The 26417-nt window shown below is 34.8% G+C and overlaps 1 protein-coding gene across 2 annotated transcripts in view; it reads left to right on the top strand.

The window, feature by feature from the left end:
- NRK (Nik related kinase) overlaps window positions 1-26417 on the top strand; it is a 130767-nt gene that overhangs the window by 67590 nt on the left and 36760 nt on the right. For both annotated transcript variants that reach the window (XM_065915509.1, XM_065915510.1), the window contains exons 7-19: window positions 611-701; window positions 3701-3831; window positions 5700-5754; window positions 8271-8349; window positions 9387-9562; window positions 11140-11203; window positions 11613-12780; window positions 14809-14916; window positions 18222-18289; window positions 20092-20186; window positions 22725-22822; window positions 24065-24417; window positions 25959-26295. In XM_065915509.1, the coding sequence (XP_065771581.1) occupies window positions 611-701; window positions 3701-3831; window positions 5700-5754; window positions 8271-8349; window positions 9387-9562; window positions 11140-11203; window positions 11613-12780; window positions 14809-14916; window positions 18222-18289; window positions 20092-20186; window positions 22725-22822; window positions 24065-24417; window positions 25959-26295 (2823 nt within the window). The remainder of the gene's footprint in view (window positions 1-610; window positions 702-3700; window positions 3832-5699; window positions 5755-8270; window positions 8350-9386; window positions 9563-11139; window positions 11204-11612; window positions 12781-14808; window positions 14917-18221; window positions 18290-20091; window positions 20187-22724; window positions 22823-24064; window positions 24418-25958; window positions 26296-26417) is intronic.

Raw genomic sequence — 26417 nt, 5'->3', positions numbered from 1 at the left:
GGACTCAATTGATATTAGCTGTTTTCACTGTTATTTCTATTATTAATCTCCTGTTAGTAAGTAGAGCAATATCACTGAAGTCAGGGCATGGGTTAGTTTTAGTGGTGAATGGTCTGGAGACAGCATGGTAAACCAATACAAATGGCAAGTACTTTAAAGCGAATTTCCATATTCCTCCAAATTCTCAGCCTACAAGGTTGACTTGAAAATATTTTGGACTAAACAAATGGTTGGATAAGTAGAGTGAAACAATGACTGAGCTACAATAGTTCAGATATCCAGGTCTTTACTCATGTGGTTAGTTGGAAAAATTGAGACTAGAAAGGAAAGTAAATGGCCCAATATATACAAGTATTAATTTTTGGTGTTGTTTATCTCTTTCATGGGTGTCCTCATTTATTTTCCTTTCCTTATAGCTGAAAGTACTATTTCTGGGAACTGGTTGTAGTAGTTCCAGCCTAAAGAAGAATTTTGTCTAAAAAATGCAAATCTGGGCCATTTTTCTTACCAAAAGTCTTTCCAAAAATGCTAAGAACAGTAACAGAAAAAGAGAAAAACTATATATTGATCTTGCTTTTTTATATAAATGTATATATGTATGCATATGCAGGGCTTAGCGCATCTTCATTCACACCGTGTAATTCACCGGGACATCAAAGGTCAAAATGTGCTACTGACTCATAATGCTGAAGTAAAACTAGGTAAGTTTATTCTTGTAATACTTTAAATGAACCCCAAAATATCTTAACAGAGAAAAATCCTTCAAGATTACTGTTTTCTCTCATGTCACTAATATCCCCCCCTACTTATTTAGGCTATGTCGTCCCTGCCTACAAAATAAATCAAAATTTGAAAATTTGTTTGGGAAGGGATGTGGGATAAGAGAAAGATGCACCTAACTGTTTCTCAGAAATCATTTTTGGAACAACAACTTTGAAATGGGGTTTTACGTTTTGGTCATTGCTTTACTTTCTATTGGGCTTACCAGGCGGCTCAGTGGTAAAGATTCCACCTGCCAATGCTGGAGATACAGGTGATGTGAGTTTGATCCCTGGGGTCAGGAAAATCCCCTGGAGGAGGGCATAGCAACCCACTCCAGTACTCTTGGTGGGATCTGCTATTGTATTTATTTCAACAATTTAATTGAGTGTTTACCATGTGCAAGTTTCTGTGTCATGGACAAGGATTAAACAAAAAGACAATGCTTCCACATCACAGAGCCATATTTTCCAAAGAATATCTAAGAACTTTTAAATTTACTTAAGCACAAATTGCTTCATTGGAATTTTCCCTCGAATATTTAAAGAACTGATATAAGTTAGAAATGATGCTCCAGTAATATACAAATCAAATTCAGAATTAGAAATCTAAAATCCAGAGTTTCTAGCTTTCAGTTCCAGGGTTCAGAATGGCATACTTTATTGAAAATAATTGTTATATTGTCTCACAGGCACACAGGGAACAATATGTTGTGCTCTTTAATGTTCAAAATAAATATTGTTGGTTGATTTCTAAATAATATCATATAAATAATGTCAGTACTATGTAATGGCAGATGACCTCATTGATACAGAACATAAAATCATTGGCATCAAATCCTGTATTTAGTCATATCAATTCTTGCCTACCATATCTGTGTGTGAGTGTGTGTGTGTGTGTGTGTGTGTGTATTAGTCACTCAGCTGTGTCCAACTCTTCGCAACCCCATGGGGTGTAGCCCACCAAGTTCCTCTGTCCTTGGGGTTCTCTAGGCAAGAATACTGGAACAGGTTGCCATTTCCTTCTCCAGGGGTTTGCCTGACCCAAGGATCAAAACCGGGTCTTCTGCATTGCAGGCAGACTCTTTACCATCTGAGCCACCAGGGGCTTCCCTACCATATCTCTAGCATGATCTTAAGATCATTCCCATTTTTCCTGCCAAATAAATATAACCAGAATAGAGATTTTGTTCATTCACTAAGAATGCTTTTCACTGAATATTTGTGGAAGAAGCATGTGGTAATAATTGTTCTTGCAGTAAGTTAAAAGTAATTTCAAGAAAATGTATTGTTCTCTTGTGTCTAAAAGCTACAAAGCTAGAAACAGAATTTTAAGACACTGTGTTAAAATACACAAGGGTCATTTGGATCTCACAGTGAAATGTGCAGCATGGATATAGTATGTCACATGGCTACACTCTGTGTTCACATGTGGCAGTGCTCCCACATATCTGGGTCAAGTTGCTAGCCAACCCTATCATCTGCATCACAGAAGAGAAATTGTAAGTAAGTGAAAAGCCTCTGAAAAATCTGTCACAAAGTCCCCACACTCGAGATCATGTTCTTGACTTTGTAGGAGAGACCTTTTAGCACTGGATTAAAATTTATCCAGGCTTCTTATCTATATATAATCCTTATACATTGGTTTTTAGATTTCTTAGATCCCACAATATTTTTAAATGACAAGTTATAAGGAGAAGGTTGAAGAAGCCAAACCCAAAGGGAGTAACAGAAAGGAGAGAGACTGGACAATGACTATATTGCAATTGCAACTGATCAATAATCCTCATATTCTGGTCCCTAAGTCAGTAAGGAAAAGGTGAATGATGCCACTGTTGGGATCTCATCCCTACTTTTAATTTCAGCTTTTCTTTTTTTCCTTTTTCTTCCATTTATCACTCTTTTCTTCCAGTCTTTTCTCATTTCCTTTTCTTCTTTGAATGTCATATATAAGCTTATGGCCTTCATAGATATTTCTTGGCCCTTAAAGTTGGCCCTCAGGGATAGTGAGGATGCTGAACTCTGATGTAACCTATTCTCAGAAAAAAGCATCTAGATAATGAGATTGTGCAACACCCAATGATGACTTTTCATGTATTATGGACATTGTGTTGATATTGTTCTTATTAGTCCTTCCTTTAACACTGCCTTAAACTCTTAACTTTTTAATTTTTCTTTTCTTTTCCTAAGTTCTTTAAACTACTTTTCAGTGAAGGTTGCTAGCCATCCTCTAGATTCCTGGAAACCATTCTAAATAAGAAAATCTACTTCATTTTTCATCCATGTCTTATTTTTTCTGGACCAAATAACCCCAGTCTACTTTAGCCTTTTTTCTGTCTGTTTCTGAGGATACCATACTAAATATTTTCATATAATATATCCCACAGATGAATAGAAGACTGAACTTTAATAGTCTAAGCTGAGATATGGATACCACACTAAATATTTGCATCTGATTCAGAAGATCTGTAGAAGAACTTAAACTAAATTTTAGCATAAATTTATTTTTCTTTATTGGTGTAGTAGAACTTTCTAACATCATGAGTGAGACTTCCTAATAAAGTACTAATAAGTTTTTTATTTCTTAGATGTTGCTTATAGTGCTGGTCTTTTTCCAGCTTGGTGGCAGGTCCAAACACTACATATGTTATCACTTCAGAGGTTTAGAGTATACTGATTGAACTTTATTTTTAATATTCATGGTAAACATTCAGCCAAACCTACTGTAGATTTATAATAGCACTGCTGAATCTCTTTCCAACATAAATACCAGCAAAAGCCTATTTCCCAGTGTTACTGGAGTAGACTTCATGGTAAAGTTTGCTGGGCTGGAATGAAAATCTGTTATCCATTGTGGCTTTTGTATTGGCTTTCCAAGTTAAAGCAATAACTTATTGAGCTTTTTGTTACTCATTAATTATTTTGACAAATGAATTTTGCAGTGGATTTTGGAGTGAGTGCCCAGGTGAGCAGAATTAATGGGAGGAGGAATAGCTTCATTGGGACACCATACTGGATGGCACCTGAGGTGATTGACTGTGATGAGGACCCCAGACGCTCCTATGATTACAGAGTAAGTGTAAGGATTCAAATAGTAGGAAGCAAAATTTGTAAAGCACTTTTGACTTTTTATTTTAAATTGTGAAATAAAAGAATAAAAACCACTACTTGAATAGGAAGTACTAGTCACTATTTCTATATGTGGTTTGATGATGTGTGTAAAAATAATATTTTCTAAGAATGTAGGCAAAGTAGACCATTGGGAGTTATCCATATTTGAGTAAGAATGCCTAGTTCATCTTGCTTACAACTTCTTGGTAAAGAATATCATATTATGTGGCTTTATATGGAAATTTAACTTCCAGGGACAGAGTGCTTTATAAATTTAAAACTGAATAAATGTAAAGCCAATTATTAATCCCCACAGTAACTTAGCTCCAAAGAGAAAAAAAATAATAATAATTTGATTACTCAGGGTAATGGAGAAAGTCCTTGGCATGGTTCAGCTCCAAACCACAGAAAATCAGTGGAATAGACAAATTAAGTAACAATTTATGCTATTTCTTAAAATTTCCACTGAAGCTACAATTTGGACAATATACATCTATGTACACATTTCAAAAAGCTGATATGGAAAGAAAACACTCCATTTGCTATAGACTGGAAAAACCACACTCACTCTCCACATCATAACTCATCCAAACAATTCATTGTGGTTTCGTTGTGTGGAACCTAGGACTCAATACTCAAAGTTGATTAATTCAAATTTCATCTCTTTACCTTTTCCCTTAAATGCCCTCTGCTTGATTTGCAAGCAGATCTATTGAGAGCCAATACTATTAGGAGCTATGGAGACAATGGAAGCATAATGTTCTTTAAGTGACTTGCTGTAACAATAATGCTTTATAGTTGTACAGTTTTTGGCAGTCTTCCAAGGACTTTCACCCATATTAATTACACATTTTTAATTTTCAATCCCACATAACTTAAAGAAAGCTTAAACTTATATCATTACAACAACTCTTTGAAGCTAAGACATCTATAATCAGGTATTTTAAGAATTCAGTTAACTTGTCTAGGAGTCATTAAGCCAAACAGTGCACTTCTAGCCCTGTGCCCTTTCTACATTCTAAAAAACAAAGTACAGTTAACAGTAGTGAAGGTCATTTCCTAGAGCCTCCTAAAATGTATAATTTCCTAGAATTATAATAATTCTGTCCTCAGTTTCCTGATTCAAGAAACTCCTGAAAGTGCTTATGTATATAGTATTTCATTTAATGTTTATGCTAGTTCTATAACGTGGATCCTATTATTACCGTCTCTATTTTGAAAATGAAAAAAAGAAAGTGTTAGTTACTCAGTCATGTCTGACTCTTTGCGACCCCATGGACAGTAGCCATCCAGGCTCCTCTGTCCTTGGAATTCTCCAGGTAAGAATACTTGAGTAAGTAGCCATTCCCTTCTCCAGGGGATCTGCCTGACACAGGGATTAAACCCATGTCACCTGTGTTTCCTGGATTGCAGGCGGATTCTTTACCGTTTGAGCCACCAGGGAAGCCCTAATTTACATAGAGTAAAATTGAGGTACAGAGTGTTAAATCATTTGCCTAAGATCTGACTTCTTTAGAACTAGTAGTATGTGACTGGACTTCTTTACAGCAAATTCCTTTTGGTATTCCAGTTAAGGTAACAATAGCAATACATCCAAGGTAAATTTTCCTTTCACTGAATCCCCACCCATATCAACTTGTGTAGTACAGTACTGGCTGGTCACAAGGCCAGATAACATCTCCCTCTAACATCAGTCAATAATGAAGAAAACCCATAAAATGGCTGTGGCATTGGTACCTCTCCTCAGCGAAAGATTGTTTAGAGATTCTAAATACTATCTGTTTCCCATTTTTAAGTGACTTTTTTTTTTTTTGGTCTTTTCCTTTGCAGAGTGATGTGTGGTCCGTGGGAATCACTGCTATTGAAATGGCCGAAGGGGCTCCTCGTGAGTAATGATATTTGATGTTGGTTAAAAGTTATGGAAACATGCTGTACAAATCTGCACTTGTACCAGTCAGCTTGTACTGATCACACAGGTGCCATACCACATGCCAAACTATAAATGATGGTCTTTCCCAAATTATGAAATGCCGTAGTCAGAATGGCCAGACATGTCTGTAAGAAGAACTTGTATTTTTCTCTGTTAAGATATCTTATTTTAGGCTGATTGAGTATTGACTCAATTTAGCCTCAATAACATTTGGTCATGATAGTAATAACAAAGCAGAATCTAAAGGTGTTCCAGTACATATTCACTGATGGCATATTTAGGTTTCTGAACACTTACACTTACACACTTCAGACTGTGCCAGTTAAGAAAATCCTCCAGTAGTTCCTTTTAATTGAGCCAATCCTTAGCAATATTGAGAAGGAAGCTTTCTCCCCCACTTTGGAGTCAGTCCAGCTATCATTGGTGCCTTCCGTGCTCCTGGCAGCCATTCCATTGCCCCTCATTGTTCAGTAGGCTCCATTTTCTCTTATTTCCCCCTCCTCTTCATTGAAGTAACCTGTCAGCAGTCTATTCTCTCAGGTTACTGCTTTCTGGTAGGAAAGTAAAAGTGGAATGTGAACTTGAGTATAAATGATTAATAACCAGCAAATGTATAATCCCATAAACAGGGCATATTTGCTGTTCTCAATACCTAAATCCAAGAATATAAATGATAAACACATTCATAGTATTGATGAGAAGTGAGAGAAACGCCTGAAGTGTGTATTTCAGGGGGCAGGGCTTGCAACTGCTTTGCTTTTCCCTCTCCAAGCAGATCCTGTAGGTTCCCATGTTCCTACGTGCTTCTTCTGTTCAATATCTACTGTTTTAGCACTGTGTTTCATGGCTAATGGGAGTAATTTCAAGGAGTAGAAATAATGGTAATATAATTGTTAAGAGTCTCTGGTGTCCCTTGGAAAATCAAGAATTTCTGGTGTCCCTTGGAATATCACATATCACAGAATGGGCATGGATTAAAGCTGGGTCAGATATGGAGATCAGGTCACTGCACCTTCTATTAATTTATATAAAGCTTGACTTTTGAACAATTGCCTTTATACTACTCTAATGAAATTACCCTGGGGACTTTCTTTATACTACTATGAGAGGCCAATTTGGCACTGAAGTTTTTTTTTTTTATTTTTTTTTATTTTTTTTGAGATGTATTTTGGGAGAGGAAAGATTCCTCTAAAGAGTTATTAATATCAAATTGTCCTCACATGAATGACACACTTTTAGTATTAGGTGAAATTTACACCATGGCTCTCCTTTGGGGAATTATTGCACTGCCAGTTTTCTTTAATCAAAACACAAGAGGAAATAAGTAAAGTGAGACACATATTTAAACACTTATTGAAAAGCCCAGAATTCCCAAGCCAATGAGGTAATGAATTTATATACCAAATATTGGAGTAGGCTTTTCTTTGTATGGTTGTGTTTCTGAAAAAGAGAATGAAAGTCTAGTAATTTTGCACAGAATTGAGGTGCCAGGTAGTTAAAATCTTTCTTGTAATATCAATAGCTAATATTTATTAAGTGCTTACTCTGTGCCAGACAGTTTTATAGGTACGTTGCTATTTAATCCAAATAACAACTCTTTGAAGGAATTCTTGATGTATTTCCTGTTTTTAAGATGAATTAACCAAAGCACAGAGAGGTAAGTAATATACCCAAGGTCACAAAGGTAGAATTAGGATTTGAACACAGATGATCTTATCTAAAGGGTGTGTTCTTAATAGCTGTGCGTGCGTGCTAAGTTGCTTCAGTCGTGTCCGACTCTGCAGTGCTATGGACTGTAGCCCAACAGGGTCCTCTGTCCATGAGAATTCTCTAGGCAAGAATACTTGAGTGGGTTGCCATGCCCTCATCTAGGAGATGTTCCAGACCCAGGGATTGAACCCATGTCTCTTATGTCTCCTGCATTGGCAGACGGGTTCTTTACCACTAGTGCCACCTAGGAAGCCCCTTCTTAATAGTTACATTGTATCTACTTCTTTTCCTAGGACTGTTAGCTTCCAAAACAGATTATTCTCATCTTTTTAGACTCCTAAATCATTGTTTGCATATTATTGTGCATAGTTACTAGTGTGGTTGACTTTTCAGCCTATAATTACATATTCCAGCTTTACAACTGGAGGATAGTGGCAGTACACAAACACACAGAAGAGTACATGTCTCCACCTGTATTTTTGACTTCTCTAGATATAAACCATCAATCACACATTTCAAAAATTTGACCTAGTGTAATTTATTATTATTTGTCTTTGGAAATAGTGAAGCTTTAGTATCTTATATAATGGACAGCTTGTATTAAAGTCAGCTTTTCCTCTAACTACCTTCTTTCATATCTGTTCTTCAGTGTCTATTCAACATGATATGTGGAAGAACACTGAGAATCCCCTCTGGAATTAGGAGTTTGTTCTGTAGTTACCTTTCTTATTCATTCTGAACTTATCTATTTTCCTTTGCAGCCCTGTGTAACCTTCAACCTTTGGAAGCCTTATTCGTTATTTTGCGAGAATCTGCTCCCAAAGTCAAATCCAGTGGATGGTAAAGATGAATGATTTAATCTTTTAAACACAGTAACTTGATATTTTTATATAGCAAAGAAGTTTTAATTCATTTGATCAGTCCTATTTCAACATCCTTGTTGGACAATATTTCCTAAAAACGGATACCTTAAGGGGTCTAAATGAGTACTGTTCATTAAGAGCTAGCTAGCCAATTAGAAGTAATACTCTCCATGGTATATTATGATGACAATACTTCCCTGGCATTAGTGACATATTCAGTTTTGTCTCCTGTAATGGGCTGGACCAATGGAAGTCATTTGTGAAGTTTCTCATTGAGCTTACATAGGCAGTCAGTGATTGACCCATAAAACTAAGCATCCACAGAACCTAAAGACGACTTGTTCTCTCAGAGTGCTACAGCCCAACTAAACTTGGGAATCTTTTTTCCTGAAGTTTTTGGAGTTAGTACATGAAGTTCTTTCTTATTCTCAGTATATATTACTTGCCCTGGTAAAAGTGGTTACTATGATTCAGTTGCTGACATTCTTCCTTGTGATTAAATTTAACCCTTCCCACAGATTCAGGCTTTCTGGTCACATGTTTCCATGGGCCATTTTATAAGATTAATCAGTCCTGGTGCTATTAACACCCTTTTCTGGATCATTACATTGACAGCTTTAGAGTTCAAAGTGCATATAGTCAAGCAAAACACTCAGGCTTCAAAATATGACTACTGTGGGATGACCAGTCTGGTCTCATGGTCTGCATAAATCACATCAACCACTTAATTGCCATCCCACCACTTGTCTATTTTACCACATACATTCTTCTGAACTCACTGAAGTTTCTACTATTATTTGGGTAGAAAGTATCATTGACTCTAGTCTCTTCTGAGGCTTAAATGGCATTGCTGTGTAATGTACATTGTCAAGCTATAGGATATCTGGTTATTGAAAAGACTATTACAGCTAAGACAACTCTCTCCAAAAATGTGACAGAGTGGCATGTGGGTGGAGGTGGGAGGTGTGGCATACCTGAGAATGCTCTTTTACCTCTTTGATTCATTTCTTTTAGGTCCCGCAAGTTCCATGATTTCATGGAAAAGTGCATGATAAAAAATTTCCTATTTCGTCCTACTTCTGCAAACATGCTTCATCACCCATTTGTTCAGAATATAAAAAATGAAGGACATGTTGTTGAGTCATTAAAGAAGCATCTTACTGGAATCATTAAGAAGAGACAGAAAAAAGGTAGGATATGTAAATCTTCATTTTACTGGAATAAATATTCAAATGAGAGAAAATTTTATTTTTTTTAGGAAAAATAATATTTAAGAATTAAGTTGAAATTAAAGTCTGAGGCCTTTTGACATTTAGCTTTTAATTCATCATATCTTACTTGATCATATATACACACACACACACACACACACACACACACACACAGACACATAAGATTATAAATTTTTGCCAGTTCAACTAGGATGTGTTCATATTTACAAAGGCCTTTGAAAACCTCAATAATACTTTTATGATGTGCTAATTTTATTTTAAGAAAACTAACTGGAGAAATAAACAGAAGATAACAAAATCTATATCTTATTGTTCTTTCTCATCTAATATGTTAACTCCAATTAGATAAATGGATTTATAATTAATCACTTATTGACTGCTACTTTTGATGTAGTATCAGTGAACTGCACATAGATGATTTTATGTATGAATCTCCAACTTTAAGATGTAATTAACAAAGCACATTTATGCAAATAAAATTAAGCTTCTAGATATTAATGCCAAAAATGACAGGATGGTTATTCATCAAATCCAGAGGAAACTACTTAGGAAATTCCGACTTTATAGGTTAAATGCCATATTTTGCATTTAATTTAGGGCACCATATGCAGAGTTGAGTGATAGAGGAATGGGAAGTGGGGAGCCTGAAAAAGATAGCAGACATTCTCAGATGCACTATAGGATTGATTGCAGCCTATCTTCTTCTATCTGCATAACTATACATATCTTATTTTGGAGTGAGAAGCAGAAGGAATTAATGTATTTAACCATGGTAGAGAATTTATTGGACAAACATCATCATAAAAGTTGACCAATCTCAAATGGGCACAGAAAGATACCACATCTAGTTGAGAATTCACTAATTTCCAGAGTTGCAAAATTTCCAAAATGTAATCTCCAGGAAAAGTCACATTTGTATAGAAATTGATGGAAGATGTCAATATAGTTGTCCTAAACTTTCTAATGTAGGAAATTCAAAAGAAAACTCTTTTGTCTGTAAGTGTCTGTATTTCAGTATAGCACAGGTGACAGGAAAGATACCAAACATTTTCAGTGTGTTAGTTGTAAAAACCAGAATTTAGAGTTTTGCCTTCTCATTGAAAGGACCAAAGATCCTGATCCTCATTTTCAAGATCCTCATTGAAAGGACCAAAGATAGGTGTGGGCCCAAACCATAAAGTCCTTCCATCCATAGTACACACCTGTAAGCCATGCTCACCAACCATCTAGAGTTTCTCTTTGTCCCTTTGTCCCTTTACATTTTTCAATTTTTTTCTCTTTAGAATTGCAGCAATCAGATTGCTATTTTTTTTCCTATGCAGAGAGAAATTAGTATCTTGGAATAACTGTGCTGCAAAAGGAGGCCTAGGAATAAGGATATTGTCTACACCACCAGTAGATGTGATATGAAGGGTTACAGCCCTCTTGTCGTAAATTCACTCAGCATCCTGAGCAGTAAAGGGTGCAAATTGACTAAGGTGGATTTATTCATCTCTGTTGATTATTATGCATTATTCTTTTCTATTTCATAAAAGGAATACCTCTGATCTTTGAAAGAGAAGAAGCTATTAAGGACCAGTATACCATGAGAAGATTCAGGTGCGTTAGATAACTTACGTATATAATTTGATGTTAGCAATTCATGTAAGACAGTTGATTCCATATTGTGCTTAACTCAAAGAAACTTAATCCTCTGATCTAATAAAACAGATCTCTATTTTCAAGAGATATTTGAATGGAAATGTTGAGGAAAAAATTTTATTACTACTCAAAGAGTCCTTAATTTCTGACAATAGAATGATCAAGTAGATTATCAGACCATTAATACTGAATATATTGCTAATGTAAAAACTTTCAGACATTACAGGAATGATTCAAGAAAGATGTAGTGGAAGTATCTTTATTGCAGAAAAATGTTCATCTTTAAAAATAAAAGCATCTCCCCTGAATGACATCACTCTACTGACAACACTAATTATATGACAACCATTTGTGCATTTATTTCTAGGGGACCTTCTTGTACTCATGAACTTCTGAGACTGCCTACCAGCAGTAGATGCAGACCACTTAGAGTCCTGCATGGAGAACCCTCTCAACCAAGGTGGCTACCTGACCGAGAAGAGCCACAGGTTCAGGCCCTTCAGCATCTCCAGGGAGCTGCCAGGGTGTTCATGCCACTACAGGCTCAGAACGGTACACCTAGGCCTCTACAGGGGCAAGTCCAGGCACCTCAGCAACCACAAGGGGCTGCACGGATGTTCATGCCACTGCAGGCTCAGGTGAAGGCTAAGGCACCTATGCCCCTTCAGATGCAGATGAAGGCACCTCCACAACCACAGAGGACAGCCTGGATGTTTATGCCACTACAGGCTCAGGTGAAGGCCCCTAGGTCTCAACAGGTACAGGCCCAGGTATCCAAAAAGCAGCAGGCTCAGGGCCAACCCCAGGCATCAGGAGAGCCCCAGGATCTGGATCAGGTACCAGAGGAATTTCAGAGGCAAGATCAGGTACCTGAACAACAGCAAAGACATGGCCGGGTCCCTGAACAACAGCAAAGGCAGAACTACATACCTGAACAGCCACTGCAGCAGAATGGGGCACCCGAACAGCCAGAGGTACAGGAACAGGCTGCAGAGCCTACACAGGCAGAGATGGAGGCAGAGGAACCTGAGTCATTACAAGTCCATGCCCAGGTGTTCCTGCCCCTATTGTCACAGAACCACCACGTGCTGTTGCCACTCCATTTGGATACTCAGGTACTCGTTCCGGTAGAGGGGCAAACTGAGGGGCCACCTCAAGCACAAGCCTGGGCACTAGACCCCACACAGGCAGTTGGCTCGGTTCAAGCAGTCATAGAGGGACTATCAAGAGACTTACTTCGAGCACCAAACGCACATAGCTCAAAGCCGCTTGGTCCACTGCAAACCCTGATGGAAAACCTGGCATCAGATGTGTTTTTCTCTCAACCAGAACAAGCACGGAAGAAAAAATCAAAAGTTTCTAGTCTAAGGCAGGCATTGGCAAAAAGACTATCACCAAAGAGATTTCGGGCAAAGTTGTCACGGAGACCTGAAGTGTTTGAGCTCTCAGATTTAGAAGCCCATAGGCAAAGGCGCCAATGCAGATGGGAGGATATCTTTAATCAGCATGAGGAAGAACTGAGACAAGTTGCAAAAGTAAGAGTTTCTGATATTTTTTCCTAAGTCAAATATGCAGAGAAAATATGCTAGTTCATACTCAGGTGTTCCCTCTATAAAAACAAATGAAATAAATGTTCAGTGTGTCTCAGAGAAGATTAAATAATTTGGGCTTCAAGTAAATTATCCTGAAATTTCCAATTAATTGTGACTAAATTTGAGAAAGAAAGATTTGTTTGAATGATCCAGTTATTTGCTTAATATATGTTTAGCGATCTAGCTTTCATTATTAGTTAATTTTCTACCTATTATTTCCTTAACCAACATCATATGCACAATTAAAGTTACTATTTTGGATCTTTAAAAATTGCTTTCATAGGTCAAAATTAAAAATATATCTCATTAAAATAAGCACAAAAGTTAAGTTTTGTTCTTCTAATCTCTAAGTATGTTTATTTTGCTCTTTCCTCCCATAGAATGCTGAACATACTGTTTAAGAGAATTGTGCTAGTTTTGTACTTTAGGATGTTAAAGGTTAAACTGAGAAGGGAAAACGTTTTCGAAAATATTTTGTACATGCTTACCATAAGTATGACTTGTCTCACTTATTTTCCACCCATTTTGCATCAATGAAGTACCTGCATAGAACATGGCACAAGTTACAAATTCAAGTTAATAAAACATCATTCTTCAAAATTCCCTAATATAAATAGATATGTAGATAATTTGACTGGAGTTGGTGGATTCAATCTGGCAAATCTAATCTGATACTGAAGGGTTTATGGGCTTCATAAGCAAATTAAAGAGATCAAAAAGACCAGGAGAGCAGTCGTTTTCTAATACTTCACAGCATCTGTTTATATAGAAGGAATCATTGTGAAGATCCTAAATTAAACCCTGCTATCAACATCCATTTATCTAATAAAAATTAATGTAGTTATTACAAATCAACCTTGTCTGAATGTCTCAATAAGGGAGTGTTTGGTTTGTGGCCATTGAGTTAATTGAGCAAATGCTGTTTCCCAGACATGTTTAACATGAGAAAAGGTAAAAGCAACAAGAGAAGCAAGACCCAAAAGGGGAAATGATTGTCTAGTCCCCCAAATCTAACAGATAAGAAACAAAATAAACCAAATAGAGAAGGAATTGCAAGAAGGCAAAGTGCTATATTTGCCAGACATTAAGTGATCTAAAATGCTAATGACTATTCCCAATGAGCCCTAGTAACAATTGGATCTAATGCATTTTTTTTGCATTTTTTAAAAAGACTTTTATGCATTCCTGCAAGACTCATGGTATTAGTAGCATAACACATTACTTACTGTCTTTCAGTGTTTTAAATATTTATGTAAGAAGCCATTCTAAAATGGAAGAAAAAGTCACTAAATAATAGCTACTAATCCCATGAACCTAGGATCTTGTATAGGCATTCCTGCCTTTATGTGTAACTGTCAAGGGAAATACAAAGAAAAAGAAAATTCTTGATGTTGTAGTCAAGTCATAGGTCTTTCAAAATACCTGAAAATTCATTAGAATTTAAAGTTATATGTGTGCATTTCAACTCACTAGAAAGAAAGAAAACACATTTCCATTATTCCCTTTGTGTTGAAGAAATGCCGATTGGCTTAAATGGGAAAACATAAACTTGCCTAAACTCCTAGGACTCAAAGAGAAATATTTGCACTGCTGTATTGCAGATCTTCAGTTGCTCAGGAGGGCCAAACTTTGTAATTTTAACCACTCATTAAATGTTAGAGTTTTGGGGTCATGAGTTAATCTTTAGACCAGAGATTTTTAACCTGGGTCTAATAAGTGAGCTGCACATGGTCAATGACCCCCTAAAATATATGAAGAGACATGTGTCTTTCTATATGCATTTTTCTACAGAGAATCTGTAGCATTACTCAGATGCTGAAAGGGATGCAGAACCAAAAACAACTAGAAACTACACTTAAATCAGTTTGAATATTGAATAGTTTTTTAATTGAACAGTAAGATGATTATAATTGCTTCTATAATTTACAGTTTAACAACAAGTATGATATTTATTTACCTTTTTGTTTCAAGGACAAAGAAGATGAGTCATCAGATAATGATGAAGCATTTCATTCGATTCAGGCTGAAGTCCAAATAGAACCATTGCAGCCATACATTCCAGATCCTAAAGAAAATGACGTAAGTCTCTCAATATGAGTTACTGTGACACTAATAAGTGCATGGGACAATGGTTCTTAACTTCTTTGTCTCAAAATCTCTTTATACTCTTAAGCACTGAAGACCTAAAAAGCTTTTGTTTACTCAGATCATGTCATTGAATATATAATGTATTATAAATTAAAACGAAATTTAAAATATCTATCACTTTATTTAAAAAGTAATAAAACTATTAAATGCTAATATGAGAAGCAAATTTTAGTGAAATAACAATTCTCCATCTTGCTTAATAGAAGACAGCTGGGTTCTCATATCTGCTTCTGCATTCACTCTGTTACCATATGTTGTTTGAAAAGAAAATGTGAAAGTGTTAGTCACTCAGTTGTGTCTGACTCTGCGACTCCATGGACTGTAGCCTGCCAGGGATTCCCATGCTCTGTCCATGGGATTCTTCAGGCAAGAATGCTGGAGTGGGTAGCCGTTCCCTTCTCCAGGGGATCTTCCCAACCCAGGGATCAAACCCAGGTCTGCCACACTGCAGGCAGATTTTTTACATTCTGGGCCACCAGGGAAGCCCAAAAGATAGACTAACACCTGAATGAGGACATGAACCCTGGACCATCAGATTAAATGTCTGATGCTCTACTGACTTAGCCATCCAGGCCAACTGTTGAAGTATATGAGTAAAAGCTAGCTTCTCGCATATTTGTGGTTGAACAGGGAGAATTTCCATAGATTTTTCAGATAATTGTGGATATTCTTTGATAATACACCCCAGCTAGAGAAATGGAGTCTGAAACAATATCAGTGAGATTTTGGATATTCAGTAATATTAAAATCCATCTAATCAGCTATGAATAGATGTTTTGCTCATACACAATTTTATATCTTCATGCATTGATCAGTTGAAAAATATTGGTTCACTGTGTATGTGGATCTTTCCAAATATATATTTTATTTCACAACACCAAAAATGGCATTAGTTAATATCATCAATTTCATCATAAAATTGTTGAGTATTGATAAGCTGTCAAGTGCACAGTGATAGATGAGTCTAAAATTTTGTTTTATCATTGTTTTATCAGTTTTATCATTGTTAACAAATAACATCAATTGTTTTTTCCTTGATTTGACAGGCTTACTTCATTGATTTTAAATAAACTGCCTGCCAGATACCCAAGTTGAATCAGTTTGTCTCCTCAGTCATTCTTTTAAGTAAAAATATTGCCCATGAAAAATTCAGTAGTTCAGCTTATATCTTTTTCTGAGATGTAGATTATGACAGAGTCTGGCTCATTTTAACCTATCGTTTATTTTCTTAGATTTATGGGAATAATCATGTCAGTCCTGGTGTCCAGGTTGACTTTTGTTTTCACAAGTTTTTTAATAACTAATTAGCATATGGTATTGGTGAGGAGTGTGGACAAGGTCCTGTCATTATAGACAGCATTCCTTACAGCTATTAATAGCTATCTAAAACTTTTTTGGTCACTAAGTGCAGATAAGGTGGATTGGTGAAGAACTCAGACATTCTTGTTTTATTAATAGTGAGTTGTTGCTACTCTTAATCAGGACAAGCATCCAAGATCACTATCTACTTCTTTCAAGATACTTCACAGTAGTCTATTATGATGTATGCCATGGACAGTTATCCTTTTTATTTTATTTTTATTTATTTTTTTTTTTACTCTTTGTGACCCCATGGACTGTAGCCTACCAGATCCTTTTTAAATATGTTCTTTCTAGGACACTACATAATGAATGATAATAGCAGTCTCTTGAAATGAATAACAGAGCACTGCTTTATCAATATTAGTGGCAAAAAGAACATATGCTGGATTATATTATTTAATTACAAGAGGCAATATGTCCCCCTCTCTGCCTTATTAAATGATGACTTTACTCTTACCCAGATGATAATTATTACATAAGCATGATACATTAAGCCCAAAATATAACGAACTGTATCTGATTGACTTGGAATACATCATTTGCCTTAATATATGCTATTCTTACTAATCATTTTCTTCTCCCCAATTTTCAGAAAAAATACAGTCTATTCATATTAGTCATTAACCTTTCTTATTATTGACCTTTATCTCTAATTTTGGCCTCTGGTTAACTAGTTTCAGTAAACTTTCAAAGATTAGCTTCATGAACCAAGAGGCCTGGACTGAGTCAATATGATGCCAGTTATCTGAATCAAAAGTGGAAACAGTCAGTCAGATGCTTATCCTGCATACTGCCAAACATCTGGTTGTATTGGAAAACATTCATTAGCAAAACATGTGAACAATTGACAACATTTTTCATTTCTAATCTATCTGTTGGAGTATAAAGAAAACCTCAATAGGTCGCTACATAAAAGGAAAAAATAGCATAGTAAGGTTAATATAGTTTCTAGAAACTATATAATGATTTTATCAGCATGAAAATACTAAATTTATTTTTCATTGTAACATTGAATTTTCCTTTCTAAAGAATCTAGTGTGACTGCCTTGTTGAATGTCACAATGACCTATTTGGGGGGGTAGTTAAAAACTATTTTGAGTAGAAACCTAGAGATACAAAATTAAATAAGGCAAGGCAACACTTCATGGCCCTATATACTAATGTTGGCAGAAAGTAAATCTGTACCACAGATAGAACGGATTATATGTGCTCTTTCTCAAGTCTTTTGCTGTATTAGATGAATGAATAATTGATAAAATAAAATTAATTTATTTAGAATTGAAAAGTGTTTCAAACACTGATTATGATATGATAAAAGAATATACTTCCTTAAAGATTAAATACTTTAGACTCGAGACATTTGAGTAGTGTATGTGTGTATGTTACAACTTTTGAAAATTTAGTATTAGTTTAGAAGGATAAGTGAGTGCAAAGTTTGAATTTCAATTCTGGGCAAGAAATTTGAACTTGATATAAAAAGTAATATGATAACATAAAAAGAAAATTAAATTATCAGGCAGGAGGCCTACAGTCTGATTAAAGATATTCTTTGACTTTATGTAAATACTTAGAAAAGTCATTTACCATCTCCAGGATATAGATTCCTCAATAATAAAATGAGGGTGTTTGATTATATGATCTCCAGAATCTGTTGTTATACTAAAATTCAAGGCTATATTCAAAGATTTTGGTTAAGCAGTTCTAATGTCATACTATAAGTAATTAGGATAATATGATTTATTTATGAAAATCAGATTTTATAAGTTGGGTTTTTAAGAAAATATCTCTATGTGAAGAATGACATTTTCCCATAAATTAGTAACTCAAAAATTTATGATTGAGAATTCTACTGAAGTTTTGCATTTTATCTCAAGGTTCAAGAGAGATCTGCTTTTATGCCTTACAACCAGGATCGTGTACATCGTGTCAAGTTCTCCTCAAGGTATGTATCTCTGATTTCTATATTCAGATTACTCTGATTTACTATCATATGGAATTTTAATGCTTATTTATTTGAAACTAAGTTCTATGTAAATTCACAATTAAAATATTAGTGACAACATAGTCATCAATGATATCACTGGCCCATGTTTAAAACCCCAAAACTGCAACAATCCATTAACTAGATATTTCATATTTGGACATACTACAATCTCAGTGTTATTTAGTTTGATGATTAGCTGGTAAGATTCACAATTTAACAGAATTCTTGAAAAGCTTTCAATTAGTAATTTACAATAAACAGGTGATATTTTAGTGTATCAGGTATACTTCAATTACATATTTTATCATGTAGTACATCATGAACATCATGTACTACATGATAAAACACACATACAATGGATAACCTCAGCAGCTAATGCCACAGAATGGGCAAACCTGAAATGAACTATAAAGAAAATCAAATCTAAAACTCAATATTATATCATTATTTTATACCAATCACTGTAATTTTTAGCTCTATACAATTGATAATAATCACTAATTTTCAAAGATCATGTCTCATATTTTAGATGTTGTATGCCATGTATTGTGTTTGACTGCTAAATTTTGATATAGGTGTTCCTTGAAAATCATACCCCCTCCAACTCCCAACACATACTAGAGAGAACTTAGCCTATATTCATTCACTCATCATTCAGTGAATACTTACTGTATTCAAGAATCTGCACAGTATGGTCAGATGGCATAGAGCTTATAATATTTAGTATGTATATTCCTATCTTATCATTTTTTAAACACCCATGAATTTATGTCATTTAGATTTAACTGGTAGGCAGAAATCTTGGAAAATTTTAAAGCAAAATTGGGAACTTTCCCTTACTATGCATTCAGTGAATGAGTTGTCATGATCCTTCTGACAACAAAGGAGGAGAAACCAGTTTAGTTTCTGTGTATCTTTTTTGGTATCATGGGTATAATATAAAATCAGTATGACTATTAAATTGTTAAACATGGGGTATATAAAAATTCAATATTGCTTTTAAACTGGATTTGGTTGGTTTTTATCGCAAAAAGGTTTTTGAATTTATGTATAGCAAATATATTTACTTTAGATATGGTTACATTTATGAAACAAATTTAACTGAACCTTGAGTCTTTTCTGAAATTCAAGGTCATAGAAAAGACTCTTGTCTGTTCCAGGCCTAAAGCAGTAATCAAAGTATTTCCTATATAGAAATTTCAAAGCAACTGTAAAATTTAGCAGTTCTTGTCCAAAGAAACTTTCTAAATATTCCCTGAATTTGAATCCTAAAAACCAAAGTGTCCTATCTATCTATTTATTCATGTATCTAATGCAGGATGACATTAAAAATCACAAATTCCAAGCATTTGAAATAAGAATGGTAATAGTAGAATATTTAAAATAACAATAACTTTGCTTTTTATCATGTTAAAATCCTCACATATACTATAAACGTATGATTATTGGTGTTTTACCTAGCTAATAATAATGTCTGAATATTAGTTTAAAGAAACTTTATAGAAATTTTTAGAAATAAACATGATATGTGAAGGAAACATATACTTGTATGGAGACAGTTTTTTTTATATTTTAGAAATTGTTTCTGTTTTCTAGATAAAATAATAGATTTGCAGAAATTGGAAAATATTACTTAAGCTCTACTTCTTTCAGTTTGATATATACCCATATACTTAAAACTTTGTTGGTCTTGATGTTGAGTTATACATTCCCTTTTTGAATGTTAGGACGTGGCACATGCTTTTCTGTCTTTTCATTAGTGTTCCTCAGCGGTCTCTTTTGGAACAAGCTCAGAAGCCAATTGACATCAGACAAAGGAGCTCACAAAATCCTCAAAATTGCCCAGCAGCATCAGGTGATTCAAAGCACAAAGTTTAAACAGTCAAAACGGAGTTAATGTTTAACAGTTTATTTTGCAGAAGTCAAGAAAGAATTTCAAGAAGGAATGAATCAATAGTGTCAGGGAGGACAAGTAGGATTAAGAACAGGAGGTCATTGGATTTGGCAGTCAGTGATGACCTTTGAGAAATGGAGAGTAATTTTTCTGAAGTTTCTTTTTTCAGTTGGGTAGTAGTTAAGAATGTGTCTAGGGAGGTGGAGGGTTGGAGTTCAGCTTTAGTTTCTATACCATGTGCGAAAAATATGGGAAAGGAACTTGAGGGAGGCCTCTCCAACAGGCTAAAATTTATGGACAATCTTTAGAATATTGAAATATTAGATGGACTAGTTGTGGGCATGTGTTTTATTTATCAGTTTGTTATTTTACCTCCTCAAAGTAAAACATATACAGTATATCATAAATGTTAAAAATTAATATAGTTACTCAAAAAGAAAAAAATTAATAAAATCATAGCAAATAGCTTCACAAACTGTGATATGAATTTCAAATAAGTATTTTATTTTATGGTGTACTTTTGAGAAAGTTTAAATGAATTATAGATTTATAAAATATCAGGATAAACAAAGTCAAAATTATGCCTTGGAACATAAAATCTGGCACTATCTACTTTTAAGCAATTCAACTAGGTTAAGCATGGGGAAAATGCCTGACTGAGTTCCCAGGTCACCTGTAAAAATATAGCATATAGATTTTATTAAAATGTTAATACTTAAATGAAGATATAGCTGTACTGTATGAAAATCAGATACTCGAATACCTGAATTTTTAAAGGTCATTCTTCTTCTTAGGAAACTCAGATAGTGATGTACTTCCTTTAAATAAGAGTGTCCCCTCGTGCAGAAATATTATCTTGTGAGAAATAAGGCAAGCCTATGTGAAGAGATACTTTAGCAATTTTTTCCCTCAGAATATTTCTGGTTTGACCAGGGTTAATTTGCTAATACTACAGAAGCAACTAAAAATTGAAGACTTATTCATATTGTATATTTTAAAATAAGGAAATTCTGGACTAGTCCCCAAAGCAGTTATGAACAGTGGTGGGAGAGAGAAAGGGAGAGTATCTATGTAGATAATAGCTAAAGTTCTTTTCAGCTCTAAAATTCTATTATTTTATTATGTGTGCTACATAGATGATTTGAAGTTCCTATGATATTACATACCTTATGATATAGGAAATCAGAAAACCTTACTACAAATTTGCCTCCAAACCTCAAACATTCACCCACACTTCTTACTTAGCCTAATGACACACCAAAACACTTGCAAGAAAATAGTTTTCTGCAGAAAGGTAATAAACTGCAAAGGTACAACAGTGTCAGAAGGCATGAACACAAATTGTAAGATGTGTTCATCTTGTGTTCATCATGTGTTCATCATCGTTCAAGATGTGTTCATTGTGTAAGATGTGTTCTTCAAAACATAGTAATATTTTCAAACACATGCTTTTTGGAGTTGTAGTGTCAATACTTTGGCTATATAAATATCAAGGCTGCAAAAAAAAAAAAGGATACTATTTATCTTCAAAATCCAAGCACCCAAAAACAGTAAATAGGGACTTGAAGGTCTCCTTAGTGAAGCTTTTTCTAAGTAAACTCACTCAGATCTACTGATCTTTGAACCTAAATATTCTCACCCTGTTTTAAGCACAGATGTTATTTACTATACCACAAGCCTTAATATAAAAAATCCAGACTTCTAATCTGGACAGATTTGCATTTTAAATGGAAATATTTACACTATAAAATTGAACTCTGTGCTGTGATACAGCTAGCAAAATATGGCTGTTAAAACTAAAATGAAAATGAAGTTAAATTTAAAATTCAACCCCCCAGATATACTGGCCATATTTCAAATGCTCAAAAGCTATGTGTGGATAGTGGCTAATGTATTGGACAGTGCAGATACTGAACATTTCTGTTACTGCAGAAAGTTGTATTGCAGAGTGCCTCTATAGAAAGGCTCACAGCTTTATAAAAAGGGCTAAGATTTGTCACTTTTCAGTTGTTCATGTCTCAACTGTATTGCAGTACTTGAGGATATTGGGGGATTAAGATTGAAGAGTCAACTCTCCTATTGAAAATTTTGTTTAAACTATCATCTTCTATACACTGTTGGGCTCTTTTTCTACTGGTTATTAGGGGAGGCTAGAAATACCACCCAGCCTTTACTGTTCATGATGCATTCTCTTTTTCTCATGGGACTATCTGCATACCAGTCTTACTATGTACCTTTTTACACAAAAATATTCAGCAAGTATATGTTTAATATTAAAAATAAAAAAGCCATGTAGATCTAACAGAACAAAATTTGAGTCTCTCTCTACCTGTGAAAATAGAACATAGAATCTTGGCCCCATAAGAGTTTATCAAGTGATCTCTCCTGAATAGAAAGAGGCTACAAGAAAAATACCAAGAAATTTAAGTGGTTCGCTATAAAAATGAAGATAATGGCTGTGATTACCACTGTTACTAATGTCTTTTTGGCATTCTACAGAATCTTCTTCTGAGGAAGCAACTCCTGTGACCAGGAGGAGGTCCCAGTCATCACCACCTTATTCTACCATTGATCAGAGTTTGCTGGTTGATATTCATGTAGGTTTCCATCTTAATGCCTAACATATTTATATTTGTTCTCTTTAATCTTCAATTTCTTTTGACTTACATATTTTCATCTTCATTTGAGGGAAAGGCTAAAGCGTTCAGTTTTTAAATTAATCTTTCAAATATAGGTTTCTATTGTTATGTCAGCATGCAGAATATGAAATCTAGAAATGACATTTGACATATAAAGACATTTAATTGATCATAAAATATTTCATTTTCACATTCTAGTATCAGAATATATTTGAGAGAGGAGAGATAAAAAGCTACTTGTAGAAGCATTAGCTCAAATTAAGAAGTAGTTTAAATACTCATTTTTTGTCTATTCATTTCTTTGAAGATGAGGCAATGCATAAAGGTTAAAAATAGTGAAAAATGAAATGCCTTCTAATTTCATAAATAAAAAGACATTCTAATTATTTTATGCTTTAATGCTTTCAGATCATTCTGTTTTACTTTTGTAATTACCTCTACCCTACTATACATACACCCCTTTCAGATTGCTCAGAGATTGCTTACAAGACATTATGTGTGTGTGTGTGTTTGTGTGTGTGTGTGTGTGTGTGTGTGTTAGTCGCTCGGCTGTGTCCAACTCTTTGTGACCACGTGGACTGTAGTCCATGGGATTTTACAGGCAAGAATATTGGAGTGGGTTGCCATTTCCTTCTCCAGAGGATCTTCCCAACCCAGGGATTGAACCTGGGTCTTCTTCATTGCAGGTAGTTTTTTTTTTTTAAGGTGAATTTAAGTTGGTTTGCTTCTTAGAAGTGTTTGCATTACTTTAAGATAATCTATGTTGTATAAAACTAGAGTGGGGAAATTAACACATCAATTTTAAGAGCTGTGTGTTAATCCCAATATCAAAGGATAAAACAAAAGGAAAATAGTGAAACTCTTCTGTAGAGTGTCAAATCATCTGTCTTCTTCTCCAACACCAAAACACTCTTCTCCAAAACAAAACTAGAATGTCTAGTTCTCAGCAGATAGTAGAGCTAATTAAAAACAAAGTGAGTGAATTTTGTCCTGTGTGATCTAGAAAGCCCATTAAGGATCACAGCCTGAGGTTTGGGTTTTGGCGGCTCATCCTTACAAAAATGTTGACTCTACCTAATGAGTGAACATCTTCATTTCAGTTGAAAATATATTTTAAAATATTGTCAGCTTGGAATCTTTCCAATCTAGAAGAAAATGAAAGGCTACTAGAAACTACATTAACCTTTCTTGTGCACACAGGTTCCAGATGGATTTAAAGTAGGAAAAATATCACCCCCTGTTTACTTGACAAATGAATGGGTAGGCTATAATGCACTATCTGAAATCTTCCGGGATGACTGGTTAACTCCTGCACCTGTTGTTCAACCACCTGAAGAGGATGGTGATTATGTTGAACTCTATACTGATGGTGATGGTGATGATGATTCTAATGACACTTATGAAGATAGTTATGACCATGACAATGGCAGTGATGAATTGGATGACCAGGTTGATCAGGCTAATGATGTTGGTGAAGACCATGATGATGATGACAATGATGAGGTTATTGATGACAAAGGCAATAATCCTGATGATGCTCCTAGCTGGCCAAGGTTTGTTTTCTTGGATTACTTGTGTTGTCCATGTTTCATAATTTCAGAACAATTTGTATCTTTGATTTACCTTTAAAATTTATCACCAGGAGGGTGAATGAATTACATTTGCATATTGGTAAGTGGTTGATTTTCAATAATAGATTTTTTATTTTATTAAAATTATTTTAATGCAAAACACTTAATTTTGCCTTTCTTGTAATATTTTATTTTATTAGCATTCAACTCTTTATTAGGTTCTTTATAACTGGGATTGTCTGAGTGTTTCTCTTAAAATTAATGCTACTGAATCACTCTGCCCTGTAAAATACAATGAGTGTGATAAATGGGGTGACAAATTAAGTAGTGTGCTTCTTAATAATTTTAAGCTGAAGCCCTGATGTTTAGGGCTTTAGAGAACAAAAATCTCTAAATTTGCTGAGAAAAATGAAGTGCAAATATGATACTCACTTGATAGTTTTAAGCTCCAACTTACTAACATCCTTGAGACTCTGAAAACTGCTGTAACTAAATTCAATGCTCGTTCAGTTTTATCTTCTTATAGAGTAGCTACTCAAAGTGGTAATATTTAGTGAAGTATTGTTTTTGGCATACCACCAGTTCTTTGCTGTATATATAGTTACTTGGTCCTGCTTTATAAACAGCCAGTGTGTTCTTATTTCACATTTGCTTATGGTTTGTATTTAAACTGCTCTTAAAGATGATTCATTAACATAGTATATTTTTGCATTTTTAGAAAAGTAACAGTGGGAAAATTGCTTTATAATATTGAAATTCATATTTTGTTTTGTTAATTTTTAACTGTTACTGGGGCTTTATATGACAGAACAGACTACAGATTATTCAAAATTTTTTCTTTTTTTGCCAACTGAGAAAACTACCAGGAATTCTGATCTCAAATTCATTTGCTTTTAGAATTATCATAGTTACTTATTTATGTTGTCTCTTATGCGAAAGTTTATTGAGACATTTTGCTAAGCTTGGTGGTCCTAGCAAGTAATTAAGTGACTATATTAACTAAATGAGATCTATATTACTGAACTTCCTGGTGATAGTAATAGAACAATCAATGAAAATCTGTTGCATAATGGATGATACACATGTTAGAAGATCAAGGCATGTGTTTAAATTAACATAAATTAAATATAAGAAATATTCAAATATGTTGTGGTTGAGCCCAAAATATGGGCTTGATCATTCATGTGGCCGTGAAGTTGCTAATGTATGAAATAGTCTATGATTTAAGGAAAAAAACATATTATTGCTGCTAACCTAATACATGTTCCTAATACAGTATACAAGTCCTTTTCCATCTGTAATGCAAATGTAGCCAGGGAGTTGATGGTGACTATGATGTTAATTCAGTATTAAGATTGACAGGACATAGGGGTATTTTTCATATCTATATCATACCAGTAGTGTTCACATAGAGCAAAAACATTCCTGGAGATGATACATATGTGTTAGTCAACCTAATATTGTTTCATTTGTTGACATTTATTTTCATTGGGTGACTATCATTAATTGAATCTTGTTATCAGGCCAAGCTGTGGCAGAGGCAGAAGCTACAAGCAAGATGGTAAAGATGGAAGTGATAGAGGAGAAGGATCTTTCAGCAGCTATGGAAGTCAGAGAGTTAATAGAAGCCATGGAGGAAATGCAGCCCGTGGGGACACTGCAGCCATTGGAGACCATGAAGAACACAGCGCGAATGTAGGCAGTGGAAGAAGAGGCAAGGAGAGTAATGAAAATGAGGGAGTCAGTGGAACCAATGAAGAGAGTGAAGCCCAAGAACTAAATGGAAGAGAAAATTGCTCAGAGACAGATGATCCAATATTGGAGGAACCAGCATTCCAAGAATTTGAACATCAACTAGAGGTAATATACCATTTGAAAATGAGAATGAATTCATCTCCTTGTAAATGCATTTCTTCATGATATGTCATATTTCCAGCTATTACAAATATATTTTAAACTTCTATTCCAAAGTCTCTTAAACA

Source organism: Muntiacus reevesi, chromosome X (assembly GCF_963930625.1).
Source record: "Muntiacus reevesi chromosome X, mMunRee1.1, whole genome shotgun sequence".
Taxonomy (NCBI): domain Eukaryota; kingdom Metazoa; phylum Chordata; class Mammalia; order Artiodactyla; family Cervidae; genus Muntiacus; species Muntiacus reevesi.
Note: the sequence above shows the minus strand (reverse complement) of the source record. Positions and strands in the feature narration are given on the sequence as shown.